We start from the raw sequence: 20,801 nt of genomic DNA, 5'->3' as shown, positions 1-20,801 counted from the left end.
CACTCGAGGTAGACGGCGAGGATTTCTTCAAGGAAGATGAGGAGGATAATCTTATTGGAAATGACGAAGCGCAAGATTTTCATCAAAATGAAATAAAAAATCAAATCCCACAAAAATGTCACATTTTCAGCCACTCTGGCGACATAATAAAGGTGCGAGGAACGAGGGACAGTTCGTCATGGAAGTGGAGATGCTGCGCCTGCGAATTGTGGCTTCCGCAACCGGCCGGGGCCGGGAAGACGCGGGCAAGTGTGAGGGGAGATACCAATAAAAAAAAAATATATAACAATAAACAGAATTTGAATGGCGTTCCGCTTCTTTCCCCTGGGTCCTGGTGGCGGTTTGCGATCAAAATTTCAGGTCCGGTGGCGAAGTGAAGGGCTCCCCCAGACAAACTTGGCGGAGGAAGGGGAACCAGCAGAGCTCGCGGAGAATCCCGAAGGACCAGACATAGAAACAACGGCGAGTGACAGCCCTTCTTGGATAGTTAACAGTGTTTTTTTTTTTTTTTATTCGTTTGTTTTAAGTTTCTCGGTGAATCCAGATCAATGGCGTCTGGTTGTATGAGGCTTGCGGTCACCTCGCGAAGTTCGGCTCGCGGGATGCAGCGCTGGCGCTCTGACATCCCACGTTTCATTTTTTTTTTTTTTCGAGTACACCGGCTACCAGCCAGCGACCAACTCCGACGCCGAAGATATTTCGAGGCAAGGAGAACCCGCGGAGATCTCGCGAGGAGGATACCGAGGCTGCGGAGGGGGGAGACATCGCAGATCCCTGCAGCGCAGGAATCTAAGGCGGACGCGATTTCCGCTGGCGGCCGGCGCGCTGCAGCCTCCCCGCTCACCCCGCTTACGCCCAACCGACGCAACCGCGAGAGACCAGCGAGCGACGAGAGAACACCACCCCGCCTACAACCCCAGGACCCCGTAGCGCTGCGCGGAAGACGACATCGCGATCTAGCCTCAAGTTCTGCGCCGCGTAGCGACGACTGGTGCGCGCCGAGTTGCGCAATCGCCAAAATCGATGACAGATCGATTGTTGCGCATTCTTAGGGTGATGATGTCACTAAGGATTAGCGTGACGAGATCAGCGTTGCGGCCGATCGGCCATCTGAGATCACTCCAATTCCGGTGACTGATCAAGGAGGTGTCATTGAGTTTTGCTAGTTCAGGGGTTTTGATTGTTGCGCGAGAAAGTTTCGTTGGGTTGCGAGGACGATGGCCGTTAAGTGTCACGAGGGAGTGGGAGACTTTATATTCTGGATGTGGAGCGGTAAGCGCTGCTAATCTTCTTGCGATCGAATTTCGAGCGTAATTGAGCGAGGGCCTATCCAAAAGGAGATAGCCGTTTTGGTAGTTTGCGTGTCGAAAAATAATCGAAATTCGTTTGCCGCTTCCCTCGTTTGGCGAGCGTAGCCTGAGTTGCGCGTGTTAACGTAGAGCCACGATTAAGCGACCGAGACGGTCGAGTTTTCCAAATTCCGTTACACGGGGTCACGTCAAATCAGTACGATAACGTATCATTTCTCGTATAGGGCGCGAGCCGTCGAAAGGGGAGCGTTCGAATTCGCGAACCGCGTCCCGACGTCATGGAGAAAGTTGAGCTCGGGTGCGTGTTAATAAGCATTTTCTTTTGTAGAGGACGGACCCCTTTTTCGTTTGGACTTTTGCATTAGTGGTTAGTGATAAGGTGGCGATTGGCGCCCGTAGGCATAAGCAATTTTATTGTTTTGTTTTTTTGTTCGATTTATTACCGATCGCGGACAGCGTCGGCCGGGAATTCGGTTCGGTTTCCGTCGAGGAGTTTAGTATTAAGTTGGCGATTAGCGCTATTCCGTAGAGGACGATCGCGGGCAGTGTGTCGGTTCCTATTTTGTTTTTGGTTTTTGTAAATTAGCGGTTATTATTAAGACAGCGACTAGCGCACGTAGGCCGTAGAGGTCTTCTAGATTTGTTAAACTTCTTTTTCATTTTGTATTATCGCTAGCTGGAAATATATTGTTTAATTTCATTATTGCTTTGTGAAATAACGTGTTGGCGTACGCGTGTCGTATCTCTACCCAAAAATTACCCCTCCCCTCGCCGCGATACTGAGCTATCGAGTATATGGTCGCGGTATATCGTATCACCGATTTCGAGGCGTGTTGACCACGCCAGGCGCCCAACAAATTTCGCGATATTGTTTCAGGTCCAGGATACATCGTGGACGCCGATTCATTGTGCACGCGGTAAGTTCTCGGTCATTTTCTCCGAGTGACCGAGGAGCGGGAAAAATCCACGTCACACTGTAAATAAGAAAGCATCATGAATTCCCAAGCCTGTAGGGAGCGTAATAAATTCTAGATTCATGTTCAACACTATTCACTATATATCCCTCCCGCAACCGACATTTCACAGAATGTTCAAGTTCATATCATAACGATTTATATCATTAATTATACTTCCAGTCTCGCCCTCCTGATTACATGTATACAATTTGTAGTGCCATCTCTTCTAGCTATTCTAACCACGTCTTTTAGAGTTTGAAGATTTAAATTGACCGCGTATGGTGCCTCCAGTGGAGGTGGCGGCGCCACACGGTCACTTTCGTCATAACATTTTTTCGTGCTAACAAGTAAACACGTAAGAGTTTTTTAATCAAAACATTTTAATTTATTTAACGGACAATTCAAGTTTTTATTACTTAAAAATGGGTGGACACAAGAGGAAATCTTCTGATCGAGACAAAGATTATGAAAAAAAGCGACTGCGTGAAATGGAAAAGAAGCTGGAAAAACGCGAACAGAGGATAAACAACGACAAGGAGAATGACAATGGCGGTGCTCAGAATGGAAAGTTAGGTGAGCCGGAACAAACAAATGTCCAAGCAGCTCCCTTAAACCTGTCAAAAAATCGAAGCAAGTATTATTTAGGCAATTATTGTAAAATATATATATATATACATACATATCCGTCAAGGTTATGCGAGACATAACATAAGTACGGAAATTAAAAACAGCTGAGCTTATACGTGAGATAAGACAAAGCTGAAAATATTATGGTTGAACTTACACGAGAGGTAAGACATAACCAAAATAAACTATTTTCTCTCTCTCTTTTACAGAGACTCCAGGGAGCACTGTGAACGCCACACCGAAAAATCCGGAGGAGAGAGAAACTCCAGTTATAGATTTATCAAATGAAAATGAAACTGGGGAAACATCACAAGAAACACAATCAGCCAGTGGGGTTACAGAAACTTTAGACCTGGACCCAGAGATCCTAAAAATCATCGGAGAAACTCCAGCGTCTGAGCCAGAAGGCTTAAAACTATCAAGTCATATTTCTAATCGCTGGAAAATGTGGCTCAAAACGGGACAAACTAAAGAAACTAAAGAGCTTCTACTCAAAAAATACCCCAGAAAAGGTGAATGTTCTTTAGAGGCCCCGAAGTTAAACCCTGAAATTGCTGCATCACTAAATGATGGGTCTCTTAAGAGAGATAAATACTTCTCAAACACCCAAAACTTAGCTGGCTCTGCATTATCAGCATTAAGTTTGGTCATCGATCCCTTACTCACAAAGAAACGAGAAGAAATTGACATAAAAAAGATGTTAGAAAATTTATGGGAATCTTCACAAATTTTAATTGAGTTGTACCGAGGACAGACTATAGCCAGAAAAGCTTGTATTCTGCCTAGTCTAAACAAACAAACGGCTGCACTATTGGGGAAGACTGAGACTGGTGAGCTGTTATTTGGAGACAAGTTGGGGGAAAAGATTAAGGAATCTAAGGTTATTGATAAAATAGGGACAGATATAAAATCCCAACAGTCTTCTAAGAAACCTGGAGCTCCAACGAGCCATTTAAATGTGAAGAGCCCGTCTGTTCCACGATACCAAGCTCAGGCGGGCACAAAACCAAAACCATCCAAGCCGAGTTACAATCAGAAATATTCCAGCCAATCGAAAGGTCCACAGAGTCACCACCGGGGTCAGAACAGCAAGAATCGGAGCCGATATTAATCAACGAATCTCAGGTAAATATTGCAGGAAGGCTAAGCGCATTTTTAAGCAAGTGGCGTACAATTACATCAGATCCCTTCATACTGCAAGCTATTAAGGGGTATAAAATACCCTTTAAGTCAAAACCATACCAACCGAAACCACCACTCGAGCGCAATTGGACAGATCTTGAAATTTCCGCTATAAAAGTAGAAATTCAGAGATTATTAAAATTAGGAGCAGTAGAGAAAGTTTCACCGACGGAAGACCAGTTTATATCCTCGTTCTTCTTGGTCCCAAAGCCAGATGGATCTAACAGATTTATAATTAATTTGAAAGATCTAAACGAGTTCATCGAGGTGGATCATTTTAAAATGGAAGACATGAGAACAGTTTGTAGATTACTCGCACCAGGAGTTTTTATGGGTACTATTGATCTTAAAGATGCCTATTTCTTAATGCAAGTGAATAAGTCAGATAGAAAATATCTTAGATTTGTTTTCCAAGGGGAAATCTACGAGTTCACATGTGTTCCATTCGGTCTTTGCTCAGCCCCGTTCGTATTTACGAAGGTATTAAAACCTGTTATCAATATCCTTCGAGAGGAAGGATTTTTATCCGTTGTATACCTTGATGATTTTCTCTGTATGGGGCTAGATATCAAATCTTGCTTGGCAAACTTAAGAGCGACGAAAGAATTTCTAATTTCTCTCGGTTTTATTGTAAACGAAGAAAAAAGTAATTTTAAGCCAAGCAGACGATGCAAATATTTGGGGCTGATTATTGATTCAGAGAAGTTCTGTCTACAGTTGACTGACCAGAAAAGAGAATCCATTTTAAATCAAGTAAATATTTTAATGAAGAAGCAGACATGCAAAATAAGATTTTTAGCCCAAATAATTGGGACACTCATAGCTGCTTGCCCAGCTGTTGAATATGGTATGCTACATTGTAAGCTACTTGAAAAAGCCAAAACAGAAGCTCTAACAGCAAATTATAATAATTACGAAAAAACCATGTTGTTACCAAAATATATTTCTGAAGATCTCAGATGGTGGGGGGAAAAAATCCCCATAGCTTCACGTAAAATAAGGATAGCGGATTATAAAAGAGAAATTTTCTCAGACGCTTCACTTACAGGCTGGGGAGCGTATTGTGACGGAAAGCATGCTCGAGGTTTCTGGAAACCAGAGGAAAAAAGCTTACATATTAATGATCTTGAACTACGAGCAGCTTTTTTGGCATTAAAGTGCTTTGCAACAGAGTTGAGTGATTGCGAGATTTTAATCAGAGTTGATAATTCAACAGCAAAGGCTTATATAAATAAAATGGGTGGTTCGCAATTCCTGCACTTACATCTACTGGCCAAAGAAATTTGGGACTGGTGTGAAGAACGGAGGATCTGGCTTTATGCTTCTTACATTCCATCAAGAGAAAATAAAGAGGCAGATAATCAATCTCGCGTAAAAAATATAGATACTGAATGGAGTTTAGCGGACTATGCGTTCAAACGCATCATAAAACGGTTTGGTGAACCGGCAATTGATCTATTTGCTTCACGAAATAATTCTAAATGTAGAAAATATTGCGCTTGGGAACGTGATCCGGATGCTATGGTGATAGATGCTTTTACAATTAATTGGAAAAAATATAAATTTTACGCATTTCCACCTTTCGCTTTAATAGCGCGAGTATTACAAAAAATTATTAATGATGGAGCATCTGGTGTCATTGTAATACCACTGTGGTCAACACAACCGTGGTTCCCACTGCTTGAAAACCTTATGACTTCTGATATGTTAATATTTAAACCTAATAATAATCTTCTAATCTCTCCGCTTAGCGACCAACGGTCCCATCCCATGGCGGCGACACTTACCCTGGCGGCCGTCAGATTATCAGGGAAGCGTTCTCAAGAAAAAATCTACCAGAATCATCATTAGAAATTCTGACAGCGTCTCTAGCAGAGTCTACTATTAAACAATACAATAGTGCGTTAAAGGACTGGTGGATGTTTTCAGTAGCAAAAGAACGGGACCCATTTGTCGTTGACGCAAGCTCAGTACTAGATTTTTTATCACAGAAATTCAAGGATGGCGCAACTTACGGGACCCTCAACACTACAAGATCGGCTATATCTCTAATATCAGCAGTGGACATTACTACTGATCCTAATATTGCTCGGTTTTTCAAAGGAATTTTCAAATTGAGACCTATCAAGCCCAAACATGACTCAACATGGGATACTGAGCCAGTATTAACAAGAGCTGCAAACTTATTCCCATTAAATAAACTGTCGTTACGCCAACTAACAGAGAAACTAGTTATTTTATTGGCTCTGGGAACTGCACATAGAGTTCAAACCCTGTCATTGATTGCAATCGAAAATATTTCTCGCTATAAAAACAACGTGCAAATTAAGATCCCGGATATTATCAAGACATCACGGCCTGGAGCTTCACAACCCCTGTTAGTTTTACCTTTATTCACTGATAAGCCAGAGCTTTGTGTTGCAAATACTTTACTGGAGTATATAAAAAAGACAGAGGAGTTACGAGTAAATGAAAAACGTTTGTTGATTTCTTTTCGCAAACCACACAAAGCGGTTTCATCGCAAACGCTTAGTCGATGGATCAAAAAGTTTCTCAGCGAGTGTGGAGTAGACGAAAAATTTACTGCCCATAGCACTCGACATGCATCGACTTCAAAAGCAGCAGAGGCAGGAGTAAGCCTAGATCTGATAAGAAAGACAGCTGGTTGGTCAGAGAAATCACAAGTCTTTGCAAAATTTTATAATAGACCAATAAACAGTCAAAATAATAATAATTTTGCTGAGGTGGTTCTGCTTAATCGCACTAAAGATAAGTAAACAACTATATGTATGAATAAGTGTTTCCTGTCTCTTGGTTTTTCTTGAAAACTTAATAAACAAAAAAAAAAAAAAATTTTTGTCTCTAAACATCTACAAATTGTATACATGTAATCAGGAGGGCGAGACTGGAAGTATAATTAAACGATCAAACGAACTTACCTGTACGTGAAGTTCGATTGTTATTATACGATAGTCTCGCCCGAACTGATTACAGTCCCACCCGAGTTCCAATGCACCCTAGGATATTTAAAGAATATCCTTCTCCCATGTAAGAATCAAAAATTTTCTTTTTTGCTTTCAACGATATGACGAAAGTGACCGTGTGGCGCCGCCACCTCCACTGGAGGCACCATACGCGGTCAATTTAAATCTTTAAACTCTAAAAGACGTGGTTAGAATAGCTAGAAGAGATGGCACTACAAATTGTATACATGTAATCAGTTCGGGCGAGACTATCGTATAATAACGATCGAACTTCACGTACAGGTAAGTTCGTTTGATCGTTTAATTGTGCGATAAATTTATGCAGTTGCACTTCCACGATGAAAAAAAATGTCATTCTTATATTTATATGTCGCATGTATAACGAGCTCATAAAGCAACCGTACGACAGTGACCTGGCGAACCTTCATGGTTACTTCTTGGTTTGAAGGTGGCGGCTAGGTAGCGGAAGTACGCAAAGTACATAGCTAGACCCGGTTATAGCCTAGCAGCCGCCATGTGAGGGATTCGTAGCTTTTTCCCGGCTATTACTCTGCAACGACAGCCAACTTATGCGGCAACCGTATGACAGCGAGCTGGCGAATTTTCTCAGTTTTTTCTTGGTTTCGACATGACATCCAGGTGGCTAAACTAGCCAGCACCTACTTGATTTTGATATAGCCGCATGGGAGCTTGGCCTTGTGAGAGCTTGGTTAAAACCAAATTGAAGCTGACTATTTTGGCCATATAGCCACCACCTCGAAACCATCAAGATGCCATGAAAATATGCCATATCATAACCTCATGTTTGCCACATGTGTTGGTTGTCTTTGTCATGTATATGCCGGGATAAAACCACGAACTGGCTACATTGCAACCACATAGCTAGGTTGGTTTGGCCATGTAGCCGCCATATAGTTGCCGCCTGAAATTGTTACCCAGGTAGTGTTAAAACGACAACACACACTGTCATCTGCTACTCAACATGTTGCCAAATTGGCACCAAAATTTAGTGGAACCTACCGAATCTTTCTCTCCCCAGGGGTGGTTGAACTGCAACAGGTAGATGGGAACAATGTAGTGGGACAGGTGCTCAAGATCTATAAAACTTAGTCGTCGTAATTTAACATACTAGATAATGGGAGACGAGGCTCCACCGCCCGCCTACGTCCTGCGCGGCTGTGGGGCGATTCTGTAACTCGTTATAAGAATAACGATTCCGAACGTATCGTAACGATAACGAATTTCGCCGCGTGTAACGACTATCTTATAACGACGGTGCGATTCCGTAACTACGAATAGCGACACTTCGACATTACAGAATGGGATAACGAATCGTCGTTGTGGATACCGACAGGAAGTGCCGTATTGTGACAGATCTTTAGTAAATAACTAGAATTTTATCGAAACTCGCCTTAAAATAGTTTAAATTCGTGCCGCGGTGGCGCGCATGAAGGCTTAAATCGACGCACGCACAATCAGTCAGGCCCGTATTCATAGTCAGGTCTCAAGGCGGTGCTTAAGACCGTCTTGGTGAAGATCGTCTTATTCGTTCAAGACCGTCTTGAGATGCTATGTATTCATAGTCGGAAAACAAGACGGTCTTCGTCAAGAATTTGGTCTCAAGCGCTAGCTTATTTCATTCAAGACCGTCTTGGCGAAGACTGAGCTTGAGACGGTCTTATTCGACGTTCGGTTATGTTCGGAATATTTCCGATGTATCCCCCAATAAGATGCTCGGATTTTATTTCTCAGCCTGTGCAAGATATTCGTATAGGCATGCAGCTCTTGAGTATTTTTATACTTTATGAACACAACAACGTTAGCGCCACGTAGAGGAACTAAAAAACGGGAACAAATCGCGTACAATTTTTTGTAGTGGGGGTATAGCTATAAAACGAAGAAGAAGAAGAAGAATTTTATAGTACACGAGCAGCAGTACTGACGAGCAGTGGTGAGTGTCAGGGGTTGTCCGTATACTTTTCTAACCTTGTTTCAAAAACTTGAAGTTTAAGGTGTGTGGAGTTTGAGGTTTGTAATACTCCATGGCTCCGAAAGGCAAAAGCGGCAAGCATTACACTGCGGTTGATAAAAAAATATTTTTAGAAATTTTGAAAAAATATAAAAATATTGTTGAGCAAAAAAAGAGTGACGGAGGATCTCTCCGTGAGAAAGAGTCAGCATGGAATGAAATTGCTGACAAATTCAATGGTGTACTACAAATCAGTGAGACGGTGAGTTATTCAATTCACTTATTGGCCATATTTTTTGTACGTTTGATCACTCAAATATGATAATAAATTTTTCGACGCTTCATTAAAGTCTACAGAATTTTCTTATATTTTATGTTCATTCTTTTAGAGAACAGTGCCACAACTTAAAAATCTGTGGTCTAACATGAAACAGAGCCAGCGGGATGCTTTGACCCAGGAAACGCAAGCACGTATGGCTACTGGGGGTGGTCCGGAGATTCCAGAGGCACAGGTAGACCCTGACATTGCAGCAATTGTGCCGCATTTAATGACTCTTGCCCCGACCGAGTTCAGTTCCAATATTATTCCGGGGGAGCAAGCAATAGCCATGGGTGATTAAAACTTTTATTATATTACCAAATTATCTATCATATTAATACAAAATTGTTTTTTTGAAAAAACTACATTTCAATAATGTTTTTCATATTCCAGGTAGCGTTCTGGAGAATGACGATGATTCACTTTTTGAATTTCAAGATGTCGAATACTTGTTAGATGCGTCAATTGATAGACCACCGACAGAGCCTATTCCAAGCTGTTCATCAGGTAAAAATCTCACATATTTTAACATATATCATTATGTAAACCCCTATACCAGTTATTGATAAATAAATTGTATTGATATGTTAAAAGGAATCCCGGTGCCGACTTGCAAAAAAATGCGTGCGGCGGCAAAGCGAAGTCGGTCAGAATCATCGAGCCATTTTTCAGCGTCAAAATCTATAGCTCAGAAGGCGATGGAGGAAGCTGTGACTCAGAGACTAGACGGTCTCTCAGCTGAGGACAGAGAGCTCTTTCAGATGAAGAAAGACCGTGAGCAAAGAATTTCAAAATTAATGCAAGATAACCAAAACGACATTCATCTGCTGAAAGTTCAACACCTTTTACGAATTCAAGAACTTGAAATTAGGAAAGCCACAGCAGAAGCAGAGTTGGCTGAATTCAAACTTGCACGTGAAAGGGACAACCTTTGATCTGGAAGCTCCAAATCGATCGGTAGAGCGACGTTATTGTTTTCTTTAGCAGACAACATTAATGGTTTTTCTTCTGTAGTTGTTCACAACAACGTTGTGAACGCAACACGTCGGTCGCGCGCCTTCCAAATCACGCGAGGCAACCAGCCTCGCACACTTTCTAATCACGCGACCCAGAAGAAAGTGTGACGTCACGCACGCCGCTCACGCCACCCACGCAGCTGAGCGCGTTGCTTAATCACCAAACATGGTCTCCCGCTATCAAGGATCCACCGAGGCTGGAATAAGAGACGGCCGATCAGACCGATCGGCAGGACACTTCGGGTTCAACGCCTTGACGCTCCCAACTGACTCCGAACGACACTGCTCCAGCTCATCGACTCGACAACGACTGACTGACCAAGCTGACTGACATCACAACAGACTTGACGACACGACGTTATATGACGGACTCTTTTTATCTGGCTTCGGCCAGCGACCAACAAAGATCAACTGCATCAAACCCGCCTGTCCCTTGGACACTACACCCAATAGACGTTCCCGCTCGACCACTGACAAGACCACCAGCCGTGCTTCTCTCCTTGTGGGATGTTCGCCGAGCGCGACTGACTTCTCCGAGCTATTACCGGCACATCCCACCTCCTGTATCACCATTTCCTGAGCCGCAGCGTTCCTTTGCGACAATTGCCACCCAGACTACTGACAGCGAGTGGGAGTCTCCGGTGAAACCGACTGAGAACCGCCGTCCCTCAACGCCTCCCAGTTCGCCGGAAAGCAGATACACTCCGCCACCCAGGACCGTGAACGATCCCCCTAGACGACTGACATCAACACTGACGCCTCCACCACATTGCATTATCACTAAAACTGCACCATGCATTACTTGGCAACCATGTAAATAACTGTACATATTGTAAATAAATTAAATAGTTAGCATTATACAAAATAAACTCAACACCACAAATCATCTTTGATTCCAAGCGACTCACACCTTCCAAGCGGCTCGGTCGAAACACAAGCTCCCAGAGAGCGAACAGTAGTCATTGGATATCCTTTTCCAGGTGTGGATTCCTTTATCAAGTTCAAAAGCAGGATCTCACCCAGTAGTAGTATCTGGGAAAATGGTGCCACTTCAGTCTGTTCCTGAATATGAGTTTGCAGGGCAATAAGCTTCTCCGCAGGATGAAGGAACACTTTTATCAAGCTCGCTTTATGGACGTTAAATATATGTACAGGTTTTCTACAAAGCGTAGAAAACTTTTATTATATTACCAAATTATCTATCATATTAATACAAAATTGTTTTTTTGAAAAAACTATATTTCAATAATGTTTTCCATATTCCAGGTAGCGTTCTGTAGAATGACGATGATTCACTTTTTGAATTTCAAGATGTCGAATACTTGTTAAATGCGTCAATTGATAGACCACCGACAGAGCCTACTCCAAGCTGTTCATCAGGTAAAAATCTCACATATTTTAACCTATATCATTATGTAAACCTTGTGACGTGGTATTTCGTACCCCGTCACTTTGTTCAATTATCGCATTCCCCTAGGTGCAGATATCGCTAAAAATAACGAAAGCAGGTCTGAGGCCGATACTCCAAAAATGAACGACTAATTATCTTTAAGTTGATTTCTCTTTACTAAGCTAATTGTATGCTATTTTATAATTCTGTAATGCTCTTCGAGAACCATCTGCGAGACCTTCGCGTCAAGACACCAGGACACTGCCTGACAGGGGTCACGTACCAGCTCAACATCAACACCACCGACTACAGACGAACGAATACCGCTGAAACCACTCCCGATGGATGCCTATCTAGTTGTCGAAAAGGGCGGTGCGTGATGCACAAACAGCACCTCCAACTATTTGAGACTTATCGGCCAGGAGCCGAACCACGAACGAATGCTTCTACCGCTCGGATGCATCGTCAGGCGGCGTACAGGGCTGTGCGTCAAAAACACAACAAAGCCTCCCGTCGACGATACTTATCAGCCTGGAGCTGAACCGACCCTAACATCTACTAAGTCGTTGACTATCCAATAGAAGACGGTTTTCTCGTCACGAACCGTCTTATCGAAGGACTGCGGCGTGGAATAGGCTAATGATATGCTGACCACGTGGATCTGGTGGATCTAGTGTGGGGATCCGGGTTGAGGGCCATCACCACCAGATCGTTCCGGCATGAGGGCTTCGATGAGCGAGGGCCGGGATGCAGCGCCGACGAAATAGCTACAACGGGGAGTACCAGTAAAGCAAGGAGTGAGTTACAGTCTGTCGCAAGTCCAGGAGACCGGTGACGTAACATTGCCGCACACCTCAATATCGCAATACCTGAGCAGTACGACCCCCCCTTTCACCAACGATACCGCATAGCTGAAGGAAAACATCTCTAACCACCTTCCGACGTCCCGATACCTCGATACCTGTCGCCAAGGGAAAAGAAAATCAAGCGGCGAGGGATTATCGCCGCCTACCCATGGACCAGGCCTACGCGACCTGCTGGTCCAATTAAAATACCGCAAATTTGAGGAAGAATCACGTGACGGCAGCTCGACGAAAATCAGGATCATCGCTCATCTCGTCACTCTACGTTCAGTTACTGATACTAACAGACGTGTTCTTGTTATCGCTACCAAAGTTCGTCGTACCGCTATTGTACCTTATCGCATTCTCTCGCACCTGTTATATCTTCTTTTACGTAAGTGAGGCTCCTTTTCTATTTTGTGAAGCCACGAGATTACTTGCAATATATCGTACCTTTACCTTTACCTCTTTCTCTCTTTACCTTGCAGTTGGTCTGCTTGAGCCAATTGGGCTCGTATCTTTTCTCTTTATCTTGCAGTTGGTCTGCTTGAGCCACCTGGGCTCGTACCTTATTCTCTCTCATCTCTTATCTTGTCCCTTTTTCTGCCTTATTGCAAGTAACTTCGCGACTGGTTGATTATTACTTACGCATTGTAGTGACTATTGTTTATTTTATTATCTTTCTCTTCTGGAATATTTGAATGTCTAATATCGCTGTCTAGCAGCGCGTTCCGTTGAAGGATCAATTTTTATCTTAGCTACTGAGCATTGCTATTTTGTTATATTTTCTCTGATTAGTTTCTATCTGTCTCTTTACCTATTATCGTTGATTATCGTATCTTAGTGAGTGTACCGCGGGAGCGATCTTATATCGCTGCGCGGTCCCGCTCGTCGTTCATTTGACATTGGAGTATTGTGCCGTATCGCATAACATCTTTTTCACTATTTTCTTCGCTAATATCGCTGATCGTAGTTGTCCGTAGTCTATTTGGTTTGCCGTACGTTGCATATTAATTATCTTGAATATTGGTTGTCTTATCTAGAATTGCCTTTTATCGTACCGAATATTATCTCTCTTTCTCTCGCACTTACCGCAAACTATAGACTACGTATTATCCGTTATTCTCTATATTTTATGATAATTTTCTATTTGACCTGTCGCTTGAATTTACTTTGTAATTCATAATTCCCTGTCTGCCTATTTCTGATCATTCTGGTAATGTGATAACTATTACAATTGTTGTATTTCGCATGTGTTTATAATCGCTTCTCATATTTTATGATTCATTTGCTTACCGCTTAATTTAAGTACAGTATATCTTTTTCTGTTCTGCCTATCTATCATAAAACCGTGTTAATCATTACCGTTAGTATCGCGAGCTTGCGCATATTTCCCGCTTATTCGGAAAACGTTCCGATTAATTGTTAACTCTCTCGCTTAACCTTTCTCTGGCTGTAAATATTGTTAATTATCGCATTTATCGTAATTGTATCTCAATCGCTTCAGCTAATTGCTTGTCATAAAACTTATCGCTTCTTGCTTAATATATTCGACATTATTCCTGCTTCACCTGTTTCTTATTTTATCTATTGGATTCGACTCCGCCCCTCTACCATTATCTTGTCTCTCTGAGCGAACTGTGCAAAACCGTCGTAGAACCTGACCTTACCTTTATCTATTACCTTTACCTTTATCTTTGTCTTTTTCTCTAATTATCAATTTTTGACGCATGTGCGTCTGGCGCCCAACAATCATATCTTTCTCCCTTAGTATCTCTCTCTCTATCTAATTATTCAGGTTAGTGACTGCGCCGTAGGGTAACCAATTATCGTTATATCGTTTTACCCTCAACTGTATGAAAAATATTGGTTACAACCTCTATACCGGTTATTGAGAAATAAATTGTATTGATATGTTAAAAGGAATCCCGGTGCAGACTTGCAAAAAAATGCGCGTGAAAGGGACAACCTTTGATCTTCAAAGTTCAAAAGAGCAACTTTAGTTGTATTTACTGGCTGTATTTATAATGTATTGAATATTTTTACGTAGACAAATTTTCATAAGTATTATCGTAACTATAAGACTGACGCTTAGTACAATTACGTACATATCAGTATTTTCATGAGTAAGTGAGGGGTTTAAAAATAAAATGAGAACCAATGATAAGTTATGAGTAAAATATGTATTCTAATGTTAACTGTTTGTACAAATTAAATTCAATTTTATTAAATATTTGGAGTATATTCATTCTAAAATCAATTAGTCTTTACAATTAAATTAACTTGATATACATATATTTTGATTAAATAAATAACCGTTCGATTAGAGCTTCGCGTATTGCAAAACCCTCTCCAGGCTGCCAATGCGGTGCTTGAGGTGGCAATTCATCCGCTTCTTCTTCTTCGATGCGATTATCTTCCGGAAGAGCATTATCCAATGTTAGTGATAAATTGTGTAGTACGGCACAAGCTACAACAATTGTGGTAGAGCACAACAATTTGGTTCCCAAACCTCGGGATAGGCAAGGAAAACGTCGCTTCTAAACTCCAAATGTTCTTTCAACAATTTGCCTTGTTCTGCTTTGTACGTTGTTATACCTATCAAGATACCGACTTGGTTAATTCACACAAGTTTACTTTGTCAATTTTATGACTACTTATCGAAATCTAAAGTAATACGCTAATCTTTATCTTACCTTTGTTGAGCATCTGTAATTGGATTTGCCAGTGGAGTCAGCAGAAATGGCAAGCACGGATAGCCGGCATCTCCAACCAGGGTTCCAGTAAGTTGTCTCTCATGATACCGCATGTAAATTCGTGCATTTTGGAATATTCGACTGTCATGGTTACTTCCAGGCCATTCCGGAACCACATCCAAGAATTCCATATTGGGTCCGACAACTGCCTGTGGTATCATTTAAATTAAAAGTACCGATTTTCATAGAATAGTATTGTTTATTTGTATCCTAGATAAATTTAATTGCAACTTATGGTATTTGTAAACGGTTATCGCCAACGCGACATACCTGTACATTGAGGGAAAAATATCCCTTACGATTCCTATAAACCTCCTGCAGGTCTGCAAATTTCGTATGACATAATCGAATGTGAGTGCAGTCGATAGCGCCATCAACGCCAGGTAAACCGATACCCTCCCTGCGTGCACCAAGTTGTCTGAATAGATCTCTGTTTGCGATCATAGCAGCTTCCGTACTAGGAATTTTGATAATTGCGTGAATCAATGATGCAATTTGAGCCGATACTCTGTGTATTATCCTCGATACTGTAGACTGCGATATAGTCATCAAATCTCCGTTGACGAGCTGTACAGTACAAAATGTATTAGCAATCATTTATTCCATGATCACAGGAAGCAATGAAATCACTTTATATTTTCAGTAGAATGTCAGGAATTATAATCACAATGATCCTTACTTGAAAGCTAGCGGTAGCGTAAAATCGTAGACATATTAATAATTGCATGACAGGTGGAATTGGTAGACCACGATTATTGGCACTGACTAAGGCAGCTTCAGTTCTAGGTAGTATTCCGTACATAATACCATCCTTTGAAAATCGGAATCGCCGTTTCAACTCCTGCTCGGAATAAAACTCGAACGGGTTTTGACCATCTCTGATGTATCTCTTCGGAGCTCGCTGTACTTCACCCTCGTCTTCGTCATTCGGCCCAACGTTGACCATTGCAACCACCTCAATCATATTATTCATTTCTTCGATCTGATCGTAGAAATTAAACATATCTTGCATATTCGCCATGTCAATAGAATTTCACTATTCACTTTACTTCACAAATTTTTCAAAGCGAATGCTCTCATAACCTCTATTTCAATTGCAAGTTTCCGTTGCTACCCTTTTACAGTAAATAATCCCGTCCCAGCTGCACTTTCCCAAACATTCCTTCACAATCTATTCCTGTTAATTTATATTGTTCGAATATAATATTTTCCTAACAATTCGTCATTATCAATTTCGTACGCATCAGAACAATTGAGTAATATTTAGGCAACAAGCATTTGCTTAAGTGCAGTCCGAACTCGACTTGATCAAGATACGTAAATAAGACTGCGTTAATTGACTATGAAACGTTGCGTGCTCAAGACCATGCTTATTTCAAATAAGACTGGACTATGCAACCTTGTAAGCACGCTTCGAATAAGACCGACTTGATGAAGACCGTCTTATTTGCCGCGTCTCAAGACCGTCTTGTTTGACGTCTATGGAACCAAACGCCATCTTAAGGCCTCGTATAAGACCGTCTTATTCGAGTCCGGTCTTAAGCACTGACCATGAATACCGGCCTCAGTGTAAATCCATCGTATAGTGAACATTGTAAATATAAATATCAACATCAATTCCAGTGAAGTGAATTTTTGCTTTGTTTGCATCATTACTATGGTTTCGGTTGGGAAGTTAGTATAATCAACGATGTTTATAATACATGTTATGTGTGATCTTGTGAATTATATGTTATGTTTTGTGTGGTTTATAGGTTGTGAACATGTGAAAATTTAATTCGTTCATGTTTCTGATATTCAATACTGGTGTTTGGTGAGAGTAGGTATGGATAAACTGTTCGTTGTTACAATTAACGTTTATTACAGAGTAATCAAGTAGAGATAAAGGTGCAAAATAAAAACGTTGTAATACAATAGGTGCGTGGAATAAATATACACGTGCTGAATACAATACACTCAGTTACTGAGTCCCGTCTAATCCAAGACGACCCGGTCAGTTTTGACTCACTCGACAGACTACTTCTATCGTTCGCTTACAGTCGTTTATTACCTATGTATAAGTGACATTTATACTTTCACACGCATTGTACATTTGTATATTTCTCATGATCTTCGCATATATCAACAGTTTCCGTAACTAATTTTGATTAATTTTTTCTAGAAACAAACAGAAGAGACAGGCGAAGGCCACGCCAGCCCAAATCGATCATATGGCCGATCATTTTATCCAGCATACACACATCGCAACAGGGAAATATCAATCTCTCCATGGAAAATCGGATCTGGCCGCGTCGTGGGAGAAACTCGTGGAGGAAATGAACAAGATGGGAAAAGATGAGAAAGGGAAAGACGTAAAATCATGGAAATCAGTAAGTTAATACGAGTATATTATGTTACTTTGAAAGGTGCTTATTGAAATTTGGTTGGCGAACATTTGCATTGAGTCACGATGCTCAACGTTGAGTTGTTCTGAACACGTCCTTTATTTATCGTACAGAATCTTGAGAAATAAATTTGCAAATTTAAATTTGCACCCCTTTACACATCGTTTCATATGGCATTTATAAATTTGCATATTTTATATAATCTGTAATTTTTCATAATGAATGTTTCAAATTTTTATTCTAGACGTGGCGAGACAACAAGACCACTGTGTCGCAAAAAGTAGTGAAAATTCGAGCAAATCGTTCGAGGACAGGGAATTTGGGTGGCCCTCGAGTGAAACTGACCGAACAAGAGGAAAAAATTATGGGCATTGTAGGCTTCGATGACGTGGAAGGAGTGGAATGCCCTGATGCCTTTCCCGAAATACAGGTAATATTGGTTTTGCACTGATGAAGCAAAATATCGAATGTCATAAAAATTATTTTGGAAAGCTATTTGTTTCCATAAAAACCATTTCAGTTAAACGTCATAGAGCTACTGGCAGAAGGAGACGAGAGCATACTCGATGAAGATGGCAGCATCTTGACTTAGCGAGACTACGTCGAGGCCAGTGCTCTCGATTACACTAGTAAGTAATCGTTTTTAAATATGTCATTAATTATTTGTTAATGAATCAAAAGTTGTTAGTCATATCGCTCATTTGACTTTTGTGTTTTTTCAGATATAGAATTTCTCGGAAACTTTGATGGCGGGGAGGCAACTTTGGAGGAAGGCTCTTCAATACCTGAAGAAAATACAGACGCTGCATTGCCACCACCACCGCCACCTCCTCCAGCAATAACATCATCTCCAGCAGATGCATTGGCAGAAGCTGGCCCGAGTGGCCTTAATCAACAAGGAACAGCCTCGAGAGTCACAAGACCTAGTAAGTATCACAAAATCGTAACTTGTTTGTTACAAAATATGGAAACATGTATTTAATATTGATTTCAATAATCTTTCGGATAGTCGAAGATTCGGCACACAGCTGGAAAATTCACGAAACGACTTCGCAACTCTGGCTGAGACACAAGTTTCGTGCATGGAGGTACTTATTATTGAAATGTCTTTAAAGTTGTCTTCATCGTACATATTAAACGACATTTTACGATAAATTCTGTGTCGAAAATAACTGGACAAATTTTTTTTACACAGATGTTTGCAAAATCGATGGAGAAGATGGCCGAGGATGACAGGCAGAGGAACGAAAACGAAAGAGAAAGGAACGAGATTCTCCGCACACTCGTCGAATCTCAAAAAGAGCGGGACCAGGTTATGAATAACTTGACGGGAGTGCTGCAGGAATTTGTGCAACATTTAAAAAAATAAAGAATTAGGCACCGAAGAATTAAGACATAAGCTAAACAATATATTATTATTACATATTATTATTATCGTTAATAGTTTTTAAACAGATTTATTGCGTTGTAGAATCAAGATTGATCTTGTCAGAATATTTTCTATAAATAAGTTTTTTTCTCCACAGACGAAGCTATTGTGATAATAGATTATTATTATTATCGTTTTCGCATTCTTAATTACGTTTTTTAAAATTTTTTCTCAAAGACGATGTTCTGCAGATATTCATCATTGTTATTATATCTTAACACCGTTTAATACTTTGAATAAATTTTAATACGAGTAAAAAAATTTATTTGCACTCATATTCTTAAAAGGAGCCTTTTGACCACGTGTCGTGAATCCCCATGCAGCGTTTACTGCGTCTACGTTTTCTTCACTATTCTTGTTGCATGGACCACCATCGGGTTCTTCGCGTAGAACCAATATTCTGAAGAGTAAAATCATATGGGCATTTCTCCACTAAATGGAAAATCGCTGTCCCAAGGTAAATTTATGAAATAAATCTTAAAATTTATCAGTTTTTTGTATCAATACCAACATAGAATTAGGTATTCTTGGCACGCCATAGCTTATTTAGTAATTTACTAATGGAATATTCGAATAAATGAACCTCAAACGTCTCAAAACACAGTCCCCTGGTACGTCCCTTTTCCAAAATTACAAATCTTGTTACAAATATTCATTTTTGTTCCGTTGATAATTGAATAAAAAATATCCAAATACATTAACAAAAATAGTTAGCATCTTTATACATCACAATTATATTTTTACAATAGAATTTTTATTAAAATATCCATATGCGAATGCTGTCCTCAAATTATTAAAACAGCCCCCTGTTAAAACTTTAAAACCGCGCTGAAGTTATATGTAGTTTTGGCGCGAAGTATTTAGATTGCGAAACGAAACGCAATCGGTGTGAAGTTTGTTCGGTTGCGTCGCTAGCGGGCAGCCACCATTTTGTTTGGTGCTACTACTGCGTCTTTTGGTGAACCACGCGTCTCGGCCGTTAGTAAAAACATTTCCCTGGTAAGCCTTTTTTTTTTTTTTACTATTTTAAGAGTTTTAATAACGATAATTTGTTTAAAAATAATTGATCATTTAGTATGTAGCCACATCTGTTGCGTTTATCTGAATGTTTGTGATGATATTGTTTTATTAAGTATTCATGTAAAAATTACAGTCCCCTGGCCACCATTCCCCTGTCATTTCATAGCACAGGGGACTGTTCATACTACTGTTTTCTTAGGTTTTGACCACTAATAGTAACGTCTCTTTTTTAGGTAGTACCTCAAAATGCCACCGAAAAAGAAGTCACCCACAACAAGAGAAGAAATACTTGAACAAAAACGTATAGCTGAGCGTTTGAGATATCAACGACTCAAAAATGACCGTCAAAAAAAAGAAGAATTGGAAGAAAAAGAAAGGCAGAAGTATCAACAGAAAAAAGCAAAAAGTAAAAGAAAATTTAGTTAAAGATATGAGTCGTCGTGAGCATAAGGCTGTAATAAAGGTTTCGAGAGAGCATTGTTCTAAGTATCGTGTAAAAAAAAGTCATGAGTAACTTTTATGAAAATTTGTGATAAGAAGGGCCACAAGTTTAGAATGGACGAAAATGATATTTCTGATGTCAGTTTTGACCAAATATTGCAGAAGTTACCAGATCC

At 40.7% G+C, this 20,801-nt stretch overlaps 4 protein-coding genes across 8 annotated transcripts; 3 read left to right on the top strand and 1 right to left on the bottom strand.

Annotated features, from left to right (window-relative positions):
• The first annotated feature begins 2,688 nt into the window (after nt 1-2,688).
• LOC124301352 (uncharacterized) lies at nt 2,689-6,033 on the top strand. The gene is made up of 3 exons (XM_046756272.1): nt 2,689-2,839; nt 3,103-4,018; nt 5,827-6,033. The coding sequence occupies exons 1-2, from the start codon at nt 2,689-2,691 to the stop codon at nt 4,002-4,004; spliced, it is 1,053 nt and encodes a 350-aa protein (XP_046612228.1). The 3' UTR covers nt 4,005-4,018; nt 5,827-6,033.
• Nucleotides 6,034-8,967: 2,934 nt separating this feature from the next.
• On the top strand, nt 8,968-14,826 carry LOC124301680 (uncharacterized). 4 transcript variants are annotated; one of them, XM_046757046.1, is made up of 6 exons: nt 8,969-9,290; nt 9,418-9,640; nt 9,741-9,854; nt 9,942-10,304; nt 11,323-11,743; nt 14,519-14,826. In XM_046757046.1, exons 1-4 carry the CDS (start codon nt 9,102-9,104, stop codon nt 10,280-10,282), a joined length of 867 nt encoding a protein of 288 aa, XP_046613002.1. In that variant the 5' UTR covers nt 8,969-9,101; the 3' UTR covers nt 10,283-10,304; nt 11,323-11,743; nt 14,519-14,826. The 4 variants fall into 4 exon arrangements, with proteins under 4 accessions (XP_046613004.1, XP_046613002.1, XP_046613003.1 ...); XM_046757047.1 differs by having other exon boundaries at nt 9,942-10,361; XM_046757045.1 differs by having other exon boundaries at nt 8,970-9,290; nt 11,344-11,743.
• Nucleotides 11,620-16,895, bottom strand: LOC124301679 (putative nuclease HARBI1). Of its 2 annotated transcripts, none has more exons than XM_046757042.1 (5): nt 16,031-16,895; nt 15,622-15,918; nt 15,292-15,500; nt 14,473-15,208; nt 11,620-11,784 (listed from the first exon to the last, which is right to left on the bottom strand). In XM_046757042.1, the coding sequence occupies exons 1-4, from the start codon at nt 16,370-16,372 to the stop codon at nt 15,136-15,138; spliced, it is 921 nt and encodes a 306-aa protein (XP_046612998.1). In that variant the 5' UTR covers nt 16,373-16,895; the 3' UTR covers nt 11,620-11,784; nt 14,473-15,135. The 2 variants fall into 2 exon arrangements, with proteins under 2 accessions (XP_046612998.1, XP_046612999.1); XM_046757043.1 differs by having other exon boundaries at nt 14,473-15,193; nt 16,031-16,891.
• Nucleotides 16,896-18,118: 1,223 nt separating this feature from the next.
• Nucleotides 18,119-19,081, top strand: LOC124301351 (uncharacterized). Its single transcript, XM_046756271.1, has 5 exons — nt 18,119-18,165; nt 18,328-18,368; nt 18,458-18,661; nt 18,751-18,823; nt 18,931-19,081. The coding sequence occupies exons 1-5, from the start codon at nt 18,119-18,121 to the stop codon at nt 19,052-19,054; spliced, it is 489 nt and encodes a 162-aa protein (XP_046612227.1). The 3' UTR covers nt 19,055-19,081.
• The last annotated feature ends 1,720 nt before the right edge of the window (nt 19,082-20,801 follow it).

The sequence above is a fragment of the Neodiprion virginianus genome, chromosome 3 (assembly GCF_021901495.1).
Source record: "Neodiprion virginianus isolate iyNeoVirg1 chromosome 3, iyNeoVirg1.1, whole genome shotgun sequence".
In the NCBI taxonomy this organism is placed as follows: domain Eukaryota; kingdom Metazoa; phylum Arthropoda; class Insecta; order Hymenoptera; family Diprionidae; genus Neodiprion; species Neodiprion virginianus.
Note: the sequence above shows the minus strand (reverse complement) of the source record. Positions and strands in the feature narration are given on the sequence as shown.